Source organism: Acomys minous (genome assembly GCF_964271855.1).
Source record: "Acomys minous genome assembly, chromosome: 6".
Classification (NCBI taxonomy): domain Eukaryota; kingdom Metazoa; phylum Chordata; class Mammalia; order Rodentia; family Muridae; genus Acomys; species Acomys minous.
This window is the reverse complement of record NC_140487.1, coordinates 104,569,501-104,593,232: the sequence shown is the minus strand read 5'-3', so window position 1 is coordinate 104,593,232 and position 23,732 is coordinate 104,569,501. Positions and strand designations below refer to the sequence as shown.

The 23,732-nt window shown below is 50.7% G+C and overlaps 1 protein-coding gene across 4 annotated transcripts in view; it reads right to left on the bottom strand.

Annotated features, from left to right (window-relative positions):
* Positions 1 to 23,732, bottom strand: part of PHC2 (polyhomeotic homolog 2) — a 103,079-nt gene that overhangs the window by 12,880 nt on the left and 66,467 nt on the right. Inside the window, exons 8-9 of one of the 4 annotated variants that reach the window (XM_084784633.1) lie at positions 14,452 to 14,840; positions 14,023 to 14,188 (exon numbers count right to left, since the gene is read on the bottom strand). In XM_084784633.1, the coding sequence (XP_084640759.1) occupies positions 14,023 to 14,188; positions 14,452 to 14,840 (555 nt within the window). Of the gene's footprint in view, positions 1 to 9,621; positions 9,902 to 11,000; positions 11,127 to 14,022; positions 14,189 to 14,451; positions 14,841 to 23,732 lie in introns of those variants that run through there. The other 3 variants (XM_084784634.1, XM_084784635.1, XM_084784636.1) reach the window with 3 other exon arrangements.

Sequence of the window (23,732 nt, the reverse complement as noted above, 5' to 3'; positions counted from 1 at the left end):
CCTGCTCCTATCCCTTCCTTACTGTCTTAGACCTGTGCCCATCCATGGACCCTGTGAGACTAAGGAGGGCGCTCTCCCAGGCACTCGCCAGCTCAGGTTACAAATCAATACTCACCGATGGGAAGCAAGGACCCTGAAATCTTTAGTTTTTTTTTTTTTTTTTTTTTTTAAAGATCTTATGACAAAAGACAAATAACGTTCTTCACATGGATACAGAAGTTTCTAGTCTCCATCATGGCCCTGGGACAGATTACAAGAGACAGAATCCCAGGGGCAGAGGAGGGTATTCTGTGAACAGCAAAGGTTTACAGCTGTCTGGCTTTGCCACCATTGCAAAGGCCTATAGTTCATCACCTGCTTTAGTAACAAAGGGTTTGGGCTATTTCTGGAATGACCGAACAGTCGCACCCCCTGCCATGCTCAGCACATGGAGATTAATTTAATCTGCTTCCCACTCTCCCAGACTGCTTTGCAGCCTGTTGGGGGAAAGCCGCTTTGACAGTGAAACTTGCAGGAACCCGCCCCGCTGGCCCTAGGCAAAGAAAAGAGACAAAGAAACCCTGTGTTTGGAGTTCAGTTCCTCTGTGCTCTCCACCAATGCCCTTGGCTGGAGGCTCTGCCAGGGGGATTCCCACAGGTCTCAGATGCCTTCCTACTGTTAGCACCTCAACAGTGGGGGCACCCCTCTAGTTCCAGGAGCTGGAGGGGGAAACAGGCCAAGCTCTACTGTGAAGAAGCAGGTTGGAGCTGTCTTTAAGTTGACCATAAACCGGCCACTAGTACGTGTCTCACTAAGTCTATGAGCAGCAACCAGGCTGCTTCTCACTGCTCACCTCATTGCCAGCTCTAGCAGAAACAGCTCTTGTGCAAGAAGCAAATAGAAATGTGTGCCCAGGGGTCTCTGTCTGTGCTACTGTTCTGAAGCTGTCCTCTTCAGGACTAGTCACTTCTGATAACTAAGGCAGGGGCTGTGACCCTGTCACCCCTGCCCCCAGGACCTAACCCAATGTCCAAAACATGGCACATGCCGAGGGCCTACTAAATTGCATTGAATTCTAATATAGAAAATAAAAATAAATAATAAACTCTGTGTTCATTATCACCATAAAGAATATAGGTCTCCTTGTAGGTACTACAAAGAGATCTGCCAAAGACAAGGTTAAAAAGACGACTCTCTGAAGTTGTGACGAAGAGTGGTCAGCTGCTGTCCACTGCAGAAGTGGCATTTCTGTGGACCTGCCTATAAATGATAGCTGTTTTTCTTTAGTCTACTCTCTCTGTCACTGTAGAGGACTGCCTCAACACAGGCGGTCTAGGGCACCAAGTTAGGTCCAGAAATTTGGCAAGGTAGGATGATCTTTAGAGGCAGGCAGAGGCAGAGGCAGGAAGGCATCTAGAAAGACACTTTCCAGCCAGCGTGAGAGAGATCAGGCTGGTCCAGCCTTGAAAAGCCTGGCCAGTTCAGAACCAGGCTTTCCTATGTACATGACACATAAGCCAACTGTTATGCTGAAATGTGGAGAGAGAGGGAGAGAGAGAGAGAGAGAGAGAGAGAGAGAGAGAGAGAGAGAGAGCGAGAGAGCGCGAGCGCGAGCCCTGAGGTTGACACTAGATGTCAAGGCTGGCTACAGTATGAGAACAAGGTGATGAAATTCACAGAGTTTAAGGAAACTGTAACTGGGAACAGCTCAACAAACAGCAGCACCCCGCAGACTACAGCAGCACCTGAGCAGCAGGTCACCTTACAGAGAGGAAAGCTGAGGGCAGAGGAGGCTAGGTGTGTGGAAAGGGCTGGGGCCACCCTTCAAAATCTCCTGAGTTATATCCCAACCCCCCCCCCAAGAAATCAGTGGCACTGTGAAAGCAAGGGAGGGGTCCCTTCCCAGGGGCGCGCTGGAGTCCCAATTGAGGCACCCCATAAAGAGATTTGCAGGGAGAACACTTTAAAATGCAAGTGTGACTCAGTTGCTCTGCTCAGGTAAGCAGACCCTTTTCAGGCTTTAATGACCCCCTTAGTGACCCAGGTATATGGGAGGGAAGGAGACTAGATCCAGTTGAAAGGGCGGAGCCTAAGGCCTTAGTTTTTCAGAGGAGGCAACTAGCTTTCAGGATTAGGGGATTTGGGCTTGTCTGTGAGTTTGTTTACAGAGAGGTTTAATGGACGTGGGAGGACCCATTCCGAATATGGGCTGGCATCATTCCATGAGCTGGGGCCCAAGCAAAATTAAAAAGGAGAAAGTGAATTTAATACCAAATTCAGCTCTCTGTTTCCTGAGTGTGGGCACAACTCGGGCAGCGGCGCCAAGCTCCTACCACTATGCCTAATGCACCATGGTGGACAGCAAGCTTCAACTGCGAGCCAAACGCGGCCTTCTTTCCTTAGCTTGCTTTCGCCTAGCAATCTGCCACAGCAACAAGATGAGTAGTGAATACATCCCTGGTCATGAAACAAAGCTGGGCCCAGCAGCCTGGCTCATTCCCCTGGGGTGGGCTGCCAAAGTGGAGCAGCCACGGTGGGGAGGGCTGGGTTTTGACTGGCTGGGAACAGGATGGGGACACTTGAGGGAGGTGGCAGGAAAGGTAAACTCCGTCTCAGGACCAGGAAGCTGAGGCACCATGTGTGGTCTGGGACATTAGGGTTGGGAAGTGGCAATGAGCTAGGTGACTGACTCCCAGATGCGAGTCTTGGACTAATAAGAAAAGGAGCGTGGTTAATCAGGATCCAGGAGCCATGACGTCAGAAGGGAAGTGGCACACGCCTTTCAATAGGCCTAGCACCCCATTATTTAAGGCCATGTTTCCCACACTTAAGAGTTTAGGATGAGTCATTTCTCCCACCAGTTTTTACACTAAATTTAGATGATGACCACATGTGCATCTCCCATGTAGACCACACAAATTTCAGGTGTGCTCTTTAGAATCCAAACAAGAGTGATGCCATTTGGAAGACAGTATCTTCTGGGGCACACTCCAAAGGAGCTCTTAGTGGTGAGAAAATTGCAGGCTCCTTCCCACACCGGGCCCTGAGTCCTGGAGGAGCCAATGCAGCCTGTAACCCTTTCTATTCTTCTAAGGACAGGGCTAGGAGACAGAAGACCTGTTCCCGGAGGCTACAAGCTATGGCTCTGGCACCTGCCAGCCCCTTGGAGCACCTCCCTTAGCTGGGCCAGCTACAGCTGCTTTGAACCTCTCCAGAGGAGGGAAGCAGTAACAGGGATAGAGGGCTCCTTTGGCCACTCGGCCTAGCACAGCAGAGAGCTTTAACAGGCACAGAGGCGAGACTCTGGATCACAAGCCAGGTCTCTGCAGAGGAGGGAGCTGGCCAGCAGAATGGGAAAGCAGCTGAGCCAGGTGACCTCAAGCCAGCCTGAGTGTCACTCTGGGATGACCTCACTGAGGCTAGGTTAGCAGGCCAGGAGAGCAGACAAGCTTCTCGGCATTCTGGGTAAGAGCTGGGAGCTGAATCTCTCTGTCTACAGCCTTGGCTGGAGGGCCAAACCCTCCCTCCTGACAGCCATTACTACATACTGCTGGCTCTCCTGCCAGCTCTCAGGACAGAGCCCATAGGACTCACCCCACAGCATAGGCTAGAGTGCAGAAGCTGAGTTGTAAACAGCTGGATGCCTTCCAAGCTGTCACCCAGAGCCAGGAGGGAAGCAATGAATGCAGGCAGCAGCCACCCTTCACCATGCAGCTGAGGACAAGGGAGCAGTGGGAGATTTCCACCCAGAGCCCCGATCTGCTTCCTAGCTCTCAGGCGGAGGGCCATAATGGCTGAGGTCAGATGTAAGAGGCTGCCGTAGTGGTGGGATCAGCTTCTATAGGACCACAATATGACTTCCAACAGGCCAGGACACCAGCAATGCTGGCTGGTCCTGACTGCAGAGGCAAGGCAAAGTTCTGCTTAACACTGACACTGGCTGACCATCACAGGATGGTGTTCACGGACTCCTAGCTTGCCTCCACCACAGTGATCTGGCAGAGACTAGGACTGAGAGGCTCTACAGAGGAATCCCAAGTCCCAGGAGATCAGGGTGGCAGGGCGGAAATAATGCTGGCCTGGGTCAGCTCAGAGCTCCTTCGAGCCCCATCTGCGGTGACTTCAGGCATACAGTCTTTACTGAATCTCAGTTTCTCTATATTTAAGAACCAAAAATTACTATAACTTGAAGTTTATGGAAAATCCTGGTTCTGAGTAAATGGAGAAGCAGAAAGACACTGGGCTTAAATCCTACCCTGTGGTGCCAGTAGGCTAATCCAAGCCTCAGTCTCCTCAACTGTGATGTGAGTGGTGGTACCTGTTGTGCCTGTTGAGGGAAAATTAAGTAAGTTCATGAAGCACAACACTCCACAGGGGCCCTGACCTCACTCTCACTGAGTATGACCTCACCCTGTCCCTGAGGCCAGACTGAGGCCTTCTTTCTGTTCCCCGTGCTCTGTCTCCTAAGGCCTTGTCTTGCCTTTGCACACTAGAGGTCAGTCTTCAGGAAGTGTCACTATTTATCTCTGCTTTGACATGACTGCAACCTGCTCTTCAGGCTAAGCCACGCCAATGCACCATCACCAAGACTCAATCCAAACACCAAGTAGACAGACGCCATATTCCTTTTCTATGTCATCTTTCATAAAGAGGCTAAGATCACCAGCAAACACTGCAGAAGAACCCCAGAGACCAAAGGAAGATCTTCTGAGTCAAGGCAAAGGAAGAACCCTACCTAGGAAAGCAAGGGTTGGGGCGGAACTTACAAAGCCAGGGGTGGTTTTGCCTGTGAAATAAAATCAGTTAAAATGCTAAAAATAAACTCATGGGAGAAAGATTTTTAAACTTCCATGTATAAAAAAAATCTAGAAATATTTAGTGAATGTTCTAATTACCTTCAGGCTGGTAATACGGGAAGATCGTCATGCCCCAGCCAGGCCAACCTCATTATTTTGACTAGTAACTGTACAATCAGCCAAGGTGACACATGGCAGCCAAGGCCAGAATGCAGGAGGTGGCACCCAGCCTCAGCTGTCCTCTCCACATCACGGTCCAGATTAAACCCTTTACAAGTCAGTTCTGAGGGTGTCTCTCAGAAACTACTCTCTGTAGTGTTTGTTAACCATATGACAGAGGGGATAGGCATGTGGGCCGTGGGACAGAACTCTGGTGGTCAGGCTTGGCAGAGCCACTTGTACCTTTTAAAATAAATTTATTTATTTATTTTCACTACCATCTAAGCTTTCAATCATCTACTTGCTGAGTACTGATAACTGGATGTCTGGAGAAATGGAACAAATCCACTTTTTAAAAAAAACGCATTTGCTTCACATTAGTTTTAGAGTGTTGTGTGCGTTGGTTGTTCCACATGTCCCTACAGCCCTGCAGCTCTGGGCCACTTAAGGATGGGTTCAAGTGTTCTGACAAGATGACTAACTAGTGGTGCAGCCAGGGCTGTGAAACTAAGCCTCAGTAGTCATCAACTTTTGTTTTCTCGCTGAGGGTTCCACCATGACATCAGGCCTGGTCTGCTGGGGGAGGGCTTGGTTGTAACGTGGCGTTGAACAGTCATCTTTTCTTAATAGAGATGAGAACACATTTACTGCTAAGTATGCTTTAAGGAAAGCTGCGACAGGAAGCCGGGCCTCTCCAGCGACTGGCTTCCTCTCAGAACACTGGCAAGCTGCATCGAGCAGCAACTGCTTCTTTAGCAAATGGACAAACAGTGTTGTCTGGGGCCTCTGAACACTGGACACACACAGACACCGAAAGACAGGGGAGACATGCCCCCTTCCCCTAAACACGATGGGGTGGGGCATGAAGGGCCGGCACAGTGTTAGAATGATCCCAGAGTGAGACTTTATTATTTAAATTATGTTGTTTCTGACTATACTCCTATTTTCAAAAGCTAATCATTCTGGGGAGACCACTCAGTCTGTAAAGTGCTTGTTCCGCAAGTTCGGATTCCCAGCACTCATTACAGGGCCAGGCATGGTGGCACAGGTTCAATGAGAGACTGTGCCAAAAAATAAGGAGTGTGATAAAAGGAAGGCGTCCACGCACATGAACTATCCTATTCTGTGCACATCTTGGCCAGCTGTGAAACCCCACATATGGGAGCTGAAGAGCTGCATCGCTGGTTAAGAGCACTTGTGGCTTTTGCAGAGGACCCAGATTTGGCTCCTAGCACCTACATGGCTACTCACAACTGTCTGTAACTCCAGTTCCATGGATCTGATGACCTTTTCTAGCTTCCTATGAGTACCAGGCACACATGTGGAGCACATACCAACATTCAGGCAAACCAGTCATACGCAGAAAATAGAATCTAAAATTTTCCTTAAAATAGCTCATTTCTTGACTATGTCAGGTAGATTCCATTTTGTTACTGAATGGAGAGAAAACCTACAATTAATAGGAATATTGTCTTAGGCAAAGGCTATTTTCCCAACAATTCCTCAATTATCTAGAATATGAAGTAGCACTAAAGATAGTTTGCCTCTGACCATCTTTACAAATACCACACCAGCATTCTGATGTAGCTAGGCACTCAAAATAAAAAATTTAAATGTCAATTCTTAAAATGAAACCTACATCTATTTAATGTGTAGATTAAATTTATTGTAAGTGGTACTTTTTTTTTTTAAACAAAAAACATGCTACAGGGCTTTTCAAATGGTGACTCATACTGTAGTTTGTACCATGCCACACCAACAGTTAAATCATAAATCTGTGTGCTTTCAGGATACCTTGAGGGGAGGCCAGCTCTGAATCAATCACTGGAGAGAGGTTCCTGTCACTAACACAGAGGCCCAGCTGGGTGCTTGGAGCACCTTGCAATCCCACACAGGGAAAAAGCCTCACACCAGCCTTTGCTTCAAGATGGTCTTAAAGGTTAGCAAAGGGCACCACTTTTGAGACTTTTCTCAAGTACGGCAAACAACCATTTTAGATGACACCTTACTCTCATTTATGAAAGAATTCTTTCTATGTGTGTGTGTGTGGGGGGGTAAACCCCTGGGGACTAAGACCCCAGCGGGAAGGGCTTCCGTACAAACGGGCTCACTCAAGAAGAGACAAGCCTGTGCTCCTCTCCCCCGCCTGTTCCCGAGGCGTTCATGCTCATTTTGGCTGGAAGCACTGACAGGGTAGAGTAGGTTAGCTTTAGTGGGTGAGAAGGCAGGCCTAGAAGGTCCACGCTGCCATCTACCTCTACATCACAACAGGAGAAGTTTTGATATAAGTTATTCCACGGTGACACTCCTTAGCACACAGGTAAAACCCTCGGATTTTACTCAGTAGTTGTTTCCTCCGTGTGTTTTTCCTTAAGAGACAACCTCAGGAACGGAAGAGCAAGAGAGCCCGTAAGGCTACAAACAAGAGGGATTCGAATTTTAAGCTCATCTCTCTCCTCTATCCTTCTCCAATTTATTCCTTCTGCCTCCAAAAAATCAGAACTAAAAGATCCAAAGCATGTGAGACAGGAAATGAGTAAGGCAGGAAAGAGGATGTGGTCTGAAAAAGAGTGGATTCTGGGGCTGAGCCAGAGCAAACAGGCAGCACAGGTCAGAGCTGGGGGAAGGGGTCTCTTGGCAGAAAAGGCAGTCTCAGGGTCAATCAGTTTAGATTAAAGTCAATGGCAGGCTGTGAACAAAACGCCTCCCTCAAAGGTGGTCCTCCATAGGTGGGTGGGGAGCACACAGAGAACCGCCTGAAGACCTGCGGCCAGAAAACTGTTTCTGCCGCAGAAGGACGGGATTGGAGTTTTCCTCTTCACTGTTAGGGAAGGAAACAGTATGTGAAGCCCACTTGGCAGAGGTAAACAAGTCAGGGCACAGGAGTGCGTGCAAAGGGCCTAAGGCTATAAGTTCTGGTCCCAGAGCCATAAACAAACACCCAGCAAAGTGCAAAGAGCTAGAAGGCAGCTACAGAGTAAAAAACAAACAAACAAACAAAAAACCCCAGCATTCAATAACGCCATGGCCACACTCATAAAGAGCAGTTACAGGGAGGGGAGGGGGGAGGAAAACAAGAGGTATCCCTGAGCCCCCTTAGCCCACAACATAGCCAACCAAGAAACTATCCGCTCTCAGGTTTAAAGCTTTTTTTGGGGGGGTGGGGGGTGGGAGGGCATCTGTTCTCCATGGTATATAAAGACAAGCCTGAAAACATCTTGGGTGAGCAGGGAAGCAGAACTCACATGACAGTGCCAGGACAGCAGGTGCCAAAAGAGCACCACTCCCCATCTGCCGGACCCTTGGTGGAGCATGCCACCCTTGAGCAGAAGCCAAATCCTCCACCTCACAGGGGCTGGCACTGAGAGGAGCAGACATGAAGGGGGGGGGGATGGGGGGGGGGGAACTAGCTGGTGGACAAAAGTCTGAAGGTTCCCAAACAAACTGGATGTTAGGGGCTCTCTCTTATTAAACTGTCTGTGGGGCCCAACGGTGCTTTACATAAAGCAGGAGCCTGATTTAAAAAAAAAAAATGTGCAAAACAGAATCCAACAAGCCCAGAGCGGAGAGAAAAACTCTGGCGATGCCGAGTACTATGTTGATAAACTACTTTCTATTTCCCAGGCAAAATGATAGGACTTCCTATACCCCTGGATGACCCAATGGGCAGTGCCACAGGTCTGCCGCTCTGTGTGGGAATAAAAGGTGGGGAGAATGGGAAAGGTAGGTGTGTGTGTGTGTGTGTGTGTGTGTGTGTGTGTGTGTGTGTGCAGAAATCCTAGAACAAGGAACAATTCTCTTGCTTCATTAGCCTGTAATGTTCACACTGACCTAGAAATCCTAGCAGTTCTAACATTTGGGTTGACTCAGGAGGGGTTAGGAAAATCCCAGGTGAATGATAATTGGATTATCCGGTAAAGCCCCAGGGCCAAATGGCTGGAAAAGGCCAGGACAGTGGGGTCCAGCGCAGTGAAAGTGAGGTTGCTTTATAAACCCGAAATTGAAAGCTCAGGTTGGCAATGAGGTTGCAATGGTTTCAATTGGGGCCATCCTAGGAAAACTGCGGACACACAGAGGATTTAGGTCGGCAGTTCACTTCCCAAGAGCTCCTCAGGGCCTAATATGCTAATGGGGGGGATTAAGGATCAAGGCTGGGAAAAGTCTGTGGCGAAAGCTGTCATTGATTTGTAAAGCAGGAAGGTAGGGCTGGAAGGTAAACTGACCGGGTCTGGCGGGGGAAGGAAAGTTAATGCGGGAGGGTCTCACTGGCACAAACTGGCACCCGACGCGGGAATCGGGGCTTAGGCGCTCTGGCGGCAACTTCACGGGTTCGCATCCTGGCCGCGCACTTTACCTGCCTCTCTCTGGACGTCAACTTAAAACAGACGCTCACAGATTCCGGATTTAACGTAAAGCGCCCACAGATGCAGCATACCTTCGTTTGGCACGGGAGGGCGAGAAAGCGCTCTTCTAGAAATGGAAGAGGACAGGCACAAAACAGCTTGTCCTTTCCCATCAATACAAGTCCCCGCGGGGCCGTGGGGTCGGGAGGCCCCGAGCCGGAGCGGTGGCGGCTCGGGCTCTCCCCGGAGGCCGAGCGCGGCGGCGCGGCCCACAGGCCTCCGCGAGGCCCAGGGCGGCGCCCGTTCCTGGCACCGCGCGATCCCTCCCCGCGGCAGCACTGACCTGTCCGGGGCCCGGCCGGGCCTGACCGGGCGGGGCCTACGCAGCCCCTCGGCCCGGCGCCGCCTGGAGCGGGGGCCCGGGCGGGCCGCGTCCTCCGCGCCGGGAGCCTCCGAGCCGGGGCCCGGGGCTGCCGCGGCGCATCCGACCGCAGGGCCCGGCGGCCTGGACAAAGGGAGCGGGGCGCGGGGCCGGGCTGGTGAGCGGGCGACGGCCGGGCAGCGGCGAGCGCTCGAGAGCAGCGGCGCCGCGGAGACAATGCGGCGCGTCCGGGCCGGCTCCCGGGCCGCCTCCGCCGGGGCGGGGCGAGGGCGGGGCGAGGCGGTGCGGGGCGGGGCGGCGGTCGACGCGGGCCGCGCGCTTCCTTTGTGCGCCCGAGCCCCGCCCCGCGTCCTCCGGAAGGTTCGAAGGCGCCCGGCGCGGGGCCCCTAGAGACCCGTGGCCTGTGACCCCCGCCCCGGTGGCTCACTGTGGGGTCTCGGAGGCGAGTCTTAATGATTGAGGGTTAGTGTGTGTCAGGGCGAAGTGCATGCACCCTCTCCCCTATTGTCCACAATAACCCTCCAAGTGGTCATTATCCTCCCCACTGAGAGCGAGGATCAGAGGTGAAGTAATGACCAAAGGGACCCAGTCCTACCTCCATAAAAGGCGTAATCCCTACCGCCAGGTTTAATGTGAAGGTTAACTGATTTACAAATTGCCTGCAGTGCCTGGCGCACAGTGGGAGCCCAATAAATGTTAGTTTTCTTCCCCAAACACACTTTTAGCTTGAACTGTCCTGGCGAGGGTCCTGCATGAAGTCAGCAGGCTAGGAGCGCTGAAGAAACGCAGACATCAGAGGGGCCCCCGTCCTCAAACAGTAGCTGCTGGCTGGACACAATGCCTCCACTCCTGACTTCTCTCTAGTCTCAGCGGTTTCCCAGCCATTGGTTTTCTTCATTCATCCCTCTACCACGCCGTCTTTTCCTCTGCTCCAACTGCACTTTGTCCGTGTCTATTTCCTGCAAGCTTATGTCTCTCCCTTTCTCCCTCCCATCTCTCCTCTTTCCCTTTATTTTCCATACTTTCGAACTTTCTCTGCAGTAGAATTCACATTTCTCTTTCTCGCTTACATTTGGTTTTAAAAGACGAAAATGACAAGGGACCGAACACGCTGCCCTCCACCTTAACTTCCACTGTCCTGCAAGAAATGTTCTGTCAGCCGGGGCGTGGGGTCCCACGCCTTTAATCCCAGCACTTGGGAGGCAGAGGCAGGTGGATCGCTTTGTGTTTGAAGCCAGCCTGGTCTACAAAGTGAGTCTAGGACAGCCAGGGCTACACAGAGAAACCCTGTCTCAAAACAAAACAAAACAAAACAAACAAAGAAATGCTCTGTCTCTTACGTCAGAAGCCCAAGTCCTACCCGTCCTTCAAGGTTTAAAGACCAGCAGCAGACAAACTTCTAAAAGGGGCCACAGAGGAAATACTTCAGGCCTTGTAGGCCACGTGCTCTGTGTCCCAGCTGCTCCAGCCTACTGTTGCTGCAGCTGAGAGCTCCCATAATGAGTACCTGAGTGAGTGTGGCTGTGCTTCCGCTGAGCTTCACGGTGAGCGCTGACAACTGAATTTCATGTATTTTCACACATCACGAAACAATATTATTTTGATCATTTACATTTCTTATTAACTCGTGGGCCTGTACAAACACTGGCAAGGGAATTGATGTAGCCTGGGGGGGGTGCTATGGTTTGCCAACCCCTGCTTTACAGTGATGCCACTTCTGCTCTGAAATCTAGCTTGCTAATCTCCACTTGGCAGTAACATTTGCCTCTGTGACTTGGAAAGCACCCACCTGAAAGCCTCTTGTGGCACTTATCAAATCGTCCCCTTCATTGTATTCTCCTGTGTGCATCTTTCCCAGCTGACTCTAAGCTTCCTGATGGTGGGGGCCAGTCCTTATACCTTTGGGCCTTTCCATCCATCCTACAGTGTTTTGAGCCTGAGTGGGCATCCAAATGTACGTAGCCCACGCAGCCGCTAAGGCTCGGGTGCCTGGCAATTGCGTCCACTGTACAAAGCCGATTTCTCTTGGAAGATGGGGCCCCTCAAGAACAGCATGCTGTGCTATGCTTATTGCCTTGCTTGCATTTCAGAGAACTTTGAGAGCCTTGTGGGCCAAACAGCAAAAGGAAGGCAAATGCCAGCTGACTTAGGAGATTTTGTTGTTTGGCTTTTTGAGACAGGGTCTCTCTGTGTTAGCTTTGGCTGTCCTGGACTCACTTAGACTAGGCTGGCCTTGGACTCACAGCGATCCGCCTGCCTCTGCCTCCCGAGTGCTGGGATTAAAGGTGTCCACCACCATGCCTGGAGATTTAGGGGATTTTGGATGATTGTACTTGAACAGAGAGTGTTGGTCACCAGCATTCTGGGGACACTGCATTGACCCTCAGGCACATCCTAGCTGCACATGCATCAGCAAGTTGGTAAAGGAGGGCATGTTTTGGAAGGAATGGGGCTGCTCCTAACTGAAGTGTCTCCCTTCTCCCCCGTAACTCACCTGCAGTTACACTCTGCAGAGGAGTTAGCATAAGGAGTGACAGAATTCACACACACGTGATTCCTGTTCCACCACCTCAGTTTCCTCATCTTTAAAAGGGGGATAATAAAGTTCTCTATCCCTGAGGGCCGTGACCAGGATTCTGGGAAGAAATCTATGTAAAGCCTGGCAGAGAATGTTCAAGGATAGCTTTATGAACAATTATTATTCTCTGGAACTATGGACTTAATCCACACAAGACCACCAAACAGACATAAGTAACTGTACTTTGGTTCTAAATACAAATGGTAGAATACACCTGGCCTGATGGAGACAGGAGCTTTTGATATTTGGAATCAATGAGTTTGATTTGGAGAGTTGTGCTTTTAGAGAGTCAATGAAAAGTCAGATCACAGGTAAGAAAGCGTGACAGGAAAGATGGGAATGCGGGTCTTGCCATGTCATGGGAGGTCGGGGGAGTCAATGAAATCTCAGGGTTTTAGACGCTCCCTGCCCCAGTCAGGACAAGTTCCTGGAAACACTGTGAGATGGACTCTTAAATTTGTAAGACAGGATCACAAGCAATGATGCTAAGTTCCAGAACAGCAGGTGCTGGCACAATTACAAGAGGAATTTTCTAAGCCAGGTGGTGGTGGCGGTGGCGGCGGCGGCGCACGCCTTTAATCCCAGCACTTGGGAGGCAGAGGCAGGTGGATCTCTGTGGAGGCCAGCCTGGTCTACAGATAAAGTCCAGGAAAGCCAAGGCTACACAGAGAAACACTGTCTTGAGAAACAAAACAAAACAACAAAACAACAACAACAACAAAACCAAAACAACCACAACAAACCCCCCCCCAAAAAAAAGAAAAAATGAGGACTTTTCTGAATGGGCTGCTCCCTTCTCCCCCCTCCCTTTCTTCAGGCGTGGGGACGGATCCCAGGGTCTCATGAGTCTCACACATGCCTGGCAGATGTTCTACCACAGAGCCAGCCCAGGTCTACTATTCAGTAATCTCTCTCCTCGCAAGCCTGCAGAAAGAGAACAGAGGACCTCTTCCCATCTTTTCATTTTCTAGTGTCCTTTGTCCATTCTCTTTCTCTTTCTTCTCCCTTGATCCCATCCTCTCTCCTTGTAAGACCCCATTTAATGTTTCCTACCATTTTTTTTTTCATTCCAAAGTATTCCATTGCCAAGCTTCTTTCCTCTTGCCCCTCCCACTCCGACTCTCGGCGCACACTTAGCAGTAAGGCTGGAGCTATCAGCAGCCCTTGGCTCAGAAACGGCCGTGAGATCTAGGCCAAGATCACTGTGCAGACTGGCAGAGAGGAAGGCCAGCAAATGGAGCACTACAGAGGGCGGAGGTACCACTGTGACTCTCCCACCAGGAAGGAGTGCTCCAGCTGAGTGTCCTGAAGGCCAGGCCCTGGGAAGTCCACTTGTCACTAAGAGAGACAGATGGAGACCTCAGAGATGAGCACGGTTCCCTCAAAGATGCTCTCTGTGAGCTGAGCTCACTCTGTGTTCCCTTCTGCCTCTCTCAGAGGCATTTCCCTTCTCCTGGAGACTCTGTGGTCCTCTGGCCATAATTAGTCCCTCTGTCACCTCCTCTATCAGCTTGGCCCACATATATGCAGCATTCGAAACCAAGAACAAGAGAGCCGTGGAGCCCACTCTTCTTCTTTCTCCTCTGACCCTCTTGCTTTTCTAGCTTCTGTGTCATCTGTCACGGTCCCTGGCCCATGCCCTCACTTCCCTCTCTGTCTCCAGCTACCCAGGCACTGTGCTGCTCCGTTGAGGTTATGGTAGTTTACCTCCCCTCCTAGATGCCAAGAGAAGGGTGTCAGGACATGGCGGAGGAGGCCAATCCCCTCCTCCCAACACTTCATACCGTGAGCTGGGCACTGCTGGATGTTGGGACTCTTGGGTACAGGCAGGACACCAGGCATGGCAGTGATGATGGCTTGCTGGTGTGTGGACGGGCCTGGCTGGGTCCCAGGTGCACTCTTCTCCCCTGGCGTCACTTCCTTCCAGTTATCTGGAGCACACTGCTGCGGCTGTCAGGAAGCAGGACAGAGATGAGTCTCGTGAATCGCCTCCGCGCTCTTGGACACTACTCTGGTTTCTGCGGAGCTTGAGGCAAAGATGTAAAGGGTCAGTCATGTCTAAGACAAAGGGAGCCCTCTCTTCTTCCTGGGGGAATATTCAGAGAGAACCTCCACATTTAGCCTAGCTGAACTAGCCGGAGTCAGGACTGCGGGACTGTCTGAGCTATGGGCCCTCCCCACTGTTCCCTGTGCCTTGATATCAGCCTACTTACCACAGGAGAAGCAGGCTGCAGTTGTAAGATCACAGCTGAAGTGTGCTGGAACCTTCGCTGAGGAGCATGGGACGCACTCTCAGGATGTCCATTCTGAGCTCCAGTGTCGGGTGTGGGGAGGTGGCACTGCTGACTGCTTCCTGGCTTGTGCGCATGGGCACTGGGGCACTGGAGTGGCAAGGTGGGTGTCCCTGGGCCTAGAGGCATGGAATGGTCTTCTGGGATGGACTGTAGGGCCAGGTTTGGGGAGACTGGGGCAAGCTGGGGTTGGGACTGGACTTGGGGTGCAGGCCGTGGTGGCTGTGGCTGCTGCTGCGCCACAAACTGGGGCAGTGGGTGCTTCGATGGCGGCTGTGGGAGGAGCTGGTGGGGCTGCAGTTGAGCAAAAGCTGCAGAGAGAAAAGCCAGATTGTACAGCATGGCCAACTTCATCCGCCGTGACCCTTTCACACACAAGTACAGTTTTCCAGAGTTTCCTACCTTCCTTCCTGTTATCTTGCGCACGGAGACTACCCTGGCCAGTGCCAGAGCCTGGAAGTCTCTTTGCTTTTGCTTTTGATCTTTCTTTCCAAATGAGGAACCGCATCTTAGCAACTACCGTGTCCCCTGTACTCAGAACTCAACCTGGTGCCCAGCAGCGCATGGTATAAGTAAATTAGTTTATTGTCCTGACTCAGAGTTCCCATATGTTGCCACTTTTCTTACTGCCATTTTAACCAGGCTGGCTTTTTGAGGTAAGGATCTGGTGAGTGCGCATGTGTATATGTGTGTGTGTGTGTGTGTGTGTGTGTGTGTGTGTGTGTGTGCAGATACATGTGCATATGTGTATCCATGTGTGCCGAGGCAGAAGTCCAAGACAGATGTTTTCTTGATCACTCTCTACCTTATTGTTTTTGAAACAGGGTCTTTCACTGTAACTAGAGGTCATCAGTTTGGCTAGGGCAGCAGGTCAGTGAGACCCAGGGGTCTGCCTGTCTCCATTCCCTTAAGGCTGAGTTTTGGAAACTCCAATGCCTGTTTTTGTTTTTTTTTTAAGGATGCTGGGATCTAAAATCAGGTCCTCATGTTTGCACGGCAGGCACTTTACTGACTGAGCCATCTACCCCACCCCAGGACTCTTTTATTTTTTAGCAGCCCCTGTTGTGTTTTTAGTGTTTGCCTTTCTGCCAGGAAATCCAGTTCAGAGTGCAAATCTTCCACCTGAAGAGCATCCAGGCCAGCTCAGAATACGAGCAGGTCAGCTGGATATGTTCTACTTAGATGCCACCTTCCACAGTGACTCCTACAGCTGGAGAACCGAGTGAGTAGGTGTGTCAGTCAGACAGACATAGAGGGCCACAGCTGGACACTCACATCCAGCCTTGTGCAACCACATAAGGACAGACAGGTTGTGGGGTCAAGCTAACACCTACAAAGAGTCCCCAGACTCTGCAACCACAAAAGTTTCAAAGTGAGGGGGTGGGTAACGTCCTTTCTTCACATTTGCCTCTTTACACGCAAGTTTCAAACTGTCATCACAGCCCCATATGGAATTCCAAGCAGGCTGCCAACAGAAACAGAAAAGAAAGAAGAGAAGCAAGAGGTACTAGGAAGCACAGGTGACGTGGCCCTCAGGGCTGGACCCTATGGTCAGGGATGGAGGGGACACGGCTGGCACAGCACGTTCTAGTGATGACAATGAGTGATGAACCGAGAAACCTGGGGATCAGTGTGGATTTAAGTGGGATGTGCTGGGCTTGAGGGGATGGAGGAGGCTGCACAAACATGGCCAGCAGGCATTTGGGGATTATAAACTGTACGCGGCTCCAGTCTAAGCCCTGTCTCCTAATCCCTCATTGGATAGCTCAGAGTCTAACAATCAAACAAAAACAAAATAAAACCACACATCAGGCATAAAAGAGAACTCTTGGGAAGACACCTGGGAGCTGCTGAGGGGCCCAGTGGGACCGCCAGGCTCCAATGTCTAGAATATGACCTATTGAAGAGATGTTGACCAGAGTCATTCCAGAGGCTGCTATTGAGGGAGAGCTGGGCACAGCCAGGTCCGGGGAGCTAAGGGCATCAGAGGGTGATGCTGTGCCACCTGCTGCTATGACACCCAGGACAAGGAAGGGCTTCTTCTTTTCAGGGTGTCAGTGCAGCAGAGGGCTGGGCTGGGAGATCACACACGTCGTTCAGCTCTGCATCTTGGTGGAAATCATTGGGAAAATGATTGTAAAATTCAGGACTTATTGTGGCTGTGAAGATGGCCAAATGGGAGAACTGCTTGCTGTGCAAATATGAGAAGCAGAGTTTGATTCCCTGTGCCCACATAATGCCAGGGGTAGGGTGGGTGTGGCAGCCCATCTATAATCCCAGCACTTAGGAGGCGGGGATGGGGTTTCTGGAGGAAGCTGGCTGGAGAGTTAGTCAAACTAGTGAACTTGGGGTTCAAATTGAGAGATCTTGTTTCAATATATAAGGCGAAGAGTGATTGAAAAAGACACCTGATATCAACCTCTGGCCACACACACACACACACACACACACACACACACACACACACTCACGAACAATGCACAATTGTTTGCATGCACAAACAATTTCAGGATTTATGAAGTGGGGGGGGGGGAGAGGGGAGAGGGAGGAGGGGGGAAACAAAGTTGAAGAGAAAAAGGCTCTGGCCAACATTAAAAGGCATATAGTGTCGTTAGGAGACATACAGAACCCACTTAGTCCCTGGCCACGAGGGACGTGCTTATGATTTTTGCCACGGCTTCCCACCACCATGTGTTGTTGCCTTGCCATGGCCTAAAGCAGTAAGGCCAAGCAGCCAAGGACGAGAACCTACAAAGATGTGAGCTGAGGCACAGCAGGCTGACGAGTGAAGCAATGCAGTACAGAGCTAACACACCAAGGGATCTGGAAAGGAAATTGCTGGCCTCCTGGCCCCTGTCCTGCGGATCTCCTCCTACCCCGGGCTTTCTCCAGACTGGGCCACTCATGTGAAACTACAATTGTTACAGGACAAATGATGCCATCTTTACCCAAGCTGAGGTGAAGGCTCAGAGGGGTAAAGTGAACGCAGGGATCAAAGCAGGGAAGGCATTTTGGGGAAGTGTGCGCCATTAATCTTTTGAGGTTAATAAAAAGCGAAGAGCATGGTTTAACGGCAGCATTATCCTGGGTCAAAAATCCTTTTGTTCAGCATATTGCAGTAACTTTCTACTTAGTCTTCCTGATTCTGGTTTCTTCCTGCTGCAATCCATCTTATGGGCAGAGTTCTAATGACTCTCTCGGTGCACAGACACAACCCCTGACTAACAAACAGCAAGAGCTCGCCTTTGTCCAGTTGCCCAAAGCCCTGCCACTCAACATTAGCAGAAGCTAATGTTTTTTTGTTTTTTTGTTTTTTGTTTTTTTTACTTATTTATCTCACCAAGCAAGCTTTGCTGTTTGCTGTACAGCATTGCTACCTTTTGGTCTGGGCCACAGACAGAATCCCAGTCACCTCCCTCTGCACTGACCACTGCCAGGATGCATCCTTTGTCTGGACGGCCATGGACGAGGGGCTTTACTCTTCAGTGTGCTCGGAGGAGCGGCATGCTGCGTGGCAGTGGGGGATCGAGAGCCAGTGTGCTTGCATCTGAGTGCCAGCTCTGCCACTCACCAGCTGGGTGACACGGCTTAGCTCAGGATCTCTGTGTCACCATCTTTAAAATGGGGTTAAACATGATGTTCATGTCAACATGTTTATTTCAGGAAACCATAATCTCCTTGGTGGGCAGAACTGAAGAAATCCGCTTGTTTCCTTTAACACAACTCGAATGTAATAGATGTTCAAGAAATAATCCTCTCTAACTGACCGACAACAAGGTAGAGAACTCCGTTTTTGTCAGATCTGTTTCTCCCACAAAATTGGTTTTCTCCAGGGCTAAAACGTGAGTGACACGTGTAATCTTTCAGACCATTTTGCTCTCCCTGGAAACCCTGCATCTGCCCCATCCTTGCTCATTAACTCCTTGGACTAACCTTCAGCAACCCTAAATGACCTACTTGTGCCATAAAGCGGCTGTCACTGTGTGCCTCTGGGGCCCCAGCTCCAAGCTTCCGTTTGCTGGAATGCGCTCCTTCTGCTCCACTGACCTCTGGTTTCAGGGTTTCAGGCCAGGCTCGGCTCCCGTTTTCTCCATTTGCCAGAACCCTGAGCTGCCTGTGTTTTCTTAGATGCTTCTTCCGTTAGATCCATTGTGAGGTAACACAGCCTTGCTTAAATACACATGGCACTGATCCTCTTCCCCGACTTTATCATCTGCAAACTAGGATGCACACTAAAGCGATGCCAGTTGAATGGCAGTGTGTTTCTTTTCTAAGAGTCAGTGAAGGTACAGCTGTCAATCACAGGGCTCTTCAATGTAATGAAACTTTAGGGAATACTTTTCCGTGCACATGCCCTAATCTTCCTAGCCAGACTCAATGCTTCTGGAGTTGAAGACACAGCTCACCATTAAGTGAAAAGACATAGCTTTCGTTTAAAAGATAAGTTTCTTTTCCCTTCTGCACAGTCCAACAAAATAGTCTACAGCTTTATAGACATTCGGAGACTGCCTGCTGCCAATCAAAGCAAGATCAGCTCATCTTTGCCCCCTGCCCCTTCAATATGGGGGCACCGAAGGGGGGTGTGTCTTACCACTGAAGCCAGAATACCAGAAGAAACCACCACCTAACAGTCAGGATGGGGCTCCCTAACCCTAACCCTAACTGGAACTATAAATGCCTAGAAATCTCTGAACCTGTCTTATTTCTTCCTGAGGACTTGCTGGAAAGCCCATCACTTCTAAAAACCCCAACAGGTCAACCAGAGCTCTGGAAAGTCTCACCAACCTTTTCTGTTATGGCAGAGGGGCATGGTGATGCTGGTGGTCTGGGAGGAGGACATACAAGGACGAACAGCAGTAAGAGGCTGGTATAAAACCAGGCTTGCCTCCTAAGGGACATGTTCTGGGGAGCTCCGTGAGCCATAGTGCTCTGCGGGCTGCTTGGCAACCATCTCACAAGCCCAGCAAATGCTCTTTCCCGGATGTCCCTGTTAGGGACTGTAGCAGGTGCTCAGGAAATGCTTCTTCAATGTGGTTCCACGGTCTAGTTCTGGGCACTAGGCAAGCAAAGGTGATGCCAGCCTTCAGGACAGAGGTGGAAAGGTCTTGGATAGCAAGCTGTCTCCTGCATACTTGGAGCCTTGAGATCAACAGACACAGGTTATGGACAAATCTCGGTAACAGATACAACCAAGGATTGAGAGGACACGCCAGTGACTCTTCATAGGCAGCCCTTCTGCCTAAGGGACCTTACTCCTCTGGATATACCGGCAATCTGGTTTAGAAGCAGTGAACTGGCCTTATTGGATTTCAAGGAGGCAATGCAATATCAGGGGAGAAGCCCGGAAGCTGAACATCACCAGGACCTGATCACCAAAGACCATACCTATGTGTGGAGTGGGACTTGAAGCTCAGGTGGCCGACAGGGGCTCTGGGGCAGTTTGGCAAATGTTGTGACAGAAGAGAAGTTCAGAAGATGAAAGACACAAGCATGAAGATTCAGCTTTGGAAGGACACTGGTGTGTGTGTGTGTGTGTGTGTGTGTGTGTGTGTGTGTGTGTGCGCGCGCGCGTGTGCGCGCGTGCAGGGCTTCTCAGAAGATAGGTTTATTGCAATTCAGCAAGAGGATTAAGAGGATTGGCAATGGTGGTGGCTAGCACCAAGCGCACTGGCTGAATCCCAGGGTGTCTGTAGGAAAAGGGGGCATTTCCAGCATGGGTCTAACGGTGGCAGCACTTCCTGGGCACTGCTAATCTCCTGAGATGCCTGTGTGGCCCAGCTTTCAGGGAGTGGCTGAGACTGACACTGGCTGTGGCGGAGACAGTTCTTCTTTGTGTGAGTGGACAGGGACACTCTTTTTAGATGGACCTTAAGCAGTACGTGAATTTCCAGTAATGAGGTTCCTCCACACAGCAGTTTGTGAAGAACGGAGAATGAAGAGAAATTCCTCCATAAGAGGTAACTGGGTATAAAAACAGGATTGCCACCAAGGGACACTTTTTGGTGGGTCCCATGTCCTTAGGCCTCTTTGGCAGCCCTAAGGTAAGGCCACCAAGGCCCTGTGTACAAGCCTCCTTGCTAGACAGCTTGGAGCCTTAGAAGAAAACCTGGTATTTTTGCCCCACCCCACCCTTGGCAGAAGATGCACTGCAGGGTGGCTCCAGGTATGAGTCTTAGAGTCAGACCCAGGGTGGCAGTTTAGCTCCGCTCCCTAAGGCTATGCAACCTTAGATAAATTGCTTAACCTTTCTGGACCTTGATTTCCTGTTCTGTTCTGTTAATGTCAATACATATCATTTAGGGTAGGTATTACTATCAAATAGAGTATTATATTTAAACTACAACTGTACACACACACACACACACACACACATACACACACACACACACACAGAGACATCACCATTTTTGCTCAATGCTTTGGTACATAGCAGACATTAGGAAATGGTAGCAGTTCTCAAATAGTCTGTGCTGTCTGGATATTGCTTTAAATGTCCTAAATGGCTTTTATAACTCGAACCTCACTTATTCCTAACAGTGAGCCTATGAGCAGTGTCCCCATCTTACAGACAAGAATTGAGAGGAGTTTTCAATGCAGAAAGATGAGGTTTTTGAAGCTGACAGATGAGGCATGGCGTCTCGCATATAAAGGAAAGGCTGAACAAATAACATGTCAGCAAGTATGCGTGAACACAGCAAGCCCATGAGTGCTCACCATGGGCTGTTGAGAGCTTTGAAAGTGACCCTGAGGAACAATGAAAGGGTATGTTATAGAGAGGGCCAAAGGTACATGACAGACAGACAGACAGACAGACAGACAGGTCAAGTCAGTCACAGAGGGGTTGGGGTGTGAGAAGGGAGAAGAGTGTATTTGCTTGGCTGTAGTAGTCGGTCAGGATAAGAAATCCATTGTAAGCATGGCCGTTGATATGAGCAGCGTGGCAGGGTCTCAAAGCTCCCACAGTCAGAGTGAGTCCCTCCGCAGTCATCATCCCGTCACAGAGGGTCCTTACATGGTCAGGAAGGAAAGAAAAGACAAAGGGAAGGTATCTGAGGAGAAAGGAGACCAGAGCACGTGAGTGAAGGCTGTAAAGAGCATGCCCTGCAGATCACCATCCTGTCAACTGGCTTTGAGCAAAACAGAAAGCCAGTCCAGAAAACGAGGGTGTCAGGCTTGGGAGAGCAAGAGGGCGAGACAGCAAGTGTCTCCTGTGAGCTTTCTCTGTGGGTCACTGTGGACTGGGGTGTCCCTTGGTGCTGCCTGAGGCAGCCCTCCTATTCTGTGGCAGAGACGTTCATTTCTGAAGCATAGCCCAGATTTCCACGAGCTCTCAAAGAAGTTCAGCTCTTGTTCCATGGTTTGGCCTAGCAGCGGGCACAGAATAAGTGTCAAACGAACAGTTCTTGAGCTGAACTGAATAGCCGAAGAGACAGAGAAAGTGATTTGTGGATGGCAGGTGGTTATTCATCAGACGCTGTGTCTTCTTCACGTGTGAGATGGGACGCTCAGCGTTGGGGTTACAGGTGATATGCACTGCAGTTGGTTTTCTCTCTTTCTTGGCACAAATACCCAAGTGTACACAAATACGCAGGTACACGTGTATGTGCATTTTCACACCCACCCGTGCAGTGAAGATGTTAAGCAAAATGCAACCCCCTTCACCGACAGTGGGTGTGTTCTGGATTTTCCCTGATCCTAAGAAAAGAGTCTTCACAGTCTAAGTCTGGTCCTACAATAGACAGTTGAAATAACTTTCAAGGCTGGCTCTATGCTTTTAACATCAGTATCACTGGCAATTTCGGTCTGTAGCTGGATAACAGGTCCACCCGCACACTTTGGGAGGAAAACACAGTACCCAAGAATCCTTGAGCCAGCATCACTATGCCCAGCCCATCACAGATGGAAATCCCCACTCCCTGACACAGCTATGTGGCAGGCCTGCCCGTCAGAAGATTCCCTCTCTGAGCTGAGCCCTGAGGCAGGTGGAGGAGACTGAACAAAGGCCTAGCATCTGGAGGTATGGCTAAGTGAAAGGGGCCCAGGATGCTCAGAGACCCTACAATTCCCTCTTAGAACAGCATGCTCCTCTTGATCAGCAAGTGTCTCCTCACCTTTGGGCTTGAGTGTTACCCAGAGTCCCGGTTTCTCTTTCAGAATGATGACTCAAAGGACCAAACCTACTAGTTGGAGCCTTGACCAGACTCTCTTAGGTCTTGGCTGCCCCAGAGGCCAGGCCCAGGGGACCCTTCTGCTTGTCCTCCCAGCCCTGAGAAGGGGCAAGGCCAGACCCTTTGCCTTCCCTTCCAAGGCCCAACGTCCTAAGCTCTGCTCTCCTGCCCTGCCTCCCCTCCCCCCATCCACCCTCTTTCAGGGCATAAGGGACCTTTTCTATTTGCACAGCCTAAAGAAGCTGGTTGCCAAGGTGACAGGAGCAGGAACAGCAGGGAGCTTGCCATGGGGGGAGGGGCTTTGCCCCCAAACAGCTGTCAGTGGGAGCAGCCCCAGCTGGGGCAGGAGGGCTTGCCTCTCTGGAGGGAACACCCCCAGGGAAGGCACATTCCTCTTTGGGCTCTGCCCCTGCTGCCCCATTACCCCCCCCCTCCAAGTCTCCACTGTCTACCTTCCTCCTGGGGCAGCCAGCCAGATTTTAAAAATGCTCCCCTAACAGACTCTCCTTGCAGCCCTCACCCTCTCCAGCGCACAGCACAGCTCTCTCTCACAAGCACAAGCATGCCTGCTTGGCTCTGGCACATTCGCCCCTTCCTCATTGACACACAGTGGGCTGGCTGGGCAGAAGGCCAGCCAGTCACCTCTGCCTGAGGAACTGTGGAGCCTGACAGGTGCTGCTTTGCTCTGTCTCCCTCCCCACTCCCCTAATCAGGTTGAAAGAATTATTTCAGTCTTTTTTGTTCCACAGGCCCAGAGAGGCCCAGTGGCTCCTAAGCCTCCCCCAGCTGCCTTCCTTTTGGGAGGGGGGAGTTGAGGAGTGGGGAGGCTTATAGATGGGAGGAGGTGGGAGAGAAAGGAAGAATGGGCCAGACAGTGGGAGGCAGGAACAATGCCAAGCCCACTGATCTGTGTCTCTGGGGAGAGGGCCTTTATATTCCTCAGCACACAGCTGCTCCGTGCGGAAAGTTCTGCGGGGCCACTGGCCTCGGCCCTGCATCTCACCCACACTCAGGCTCAGACCACACCTAGGCCCT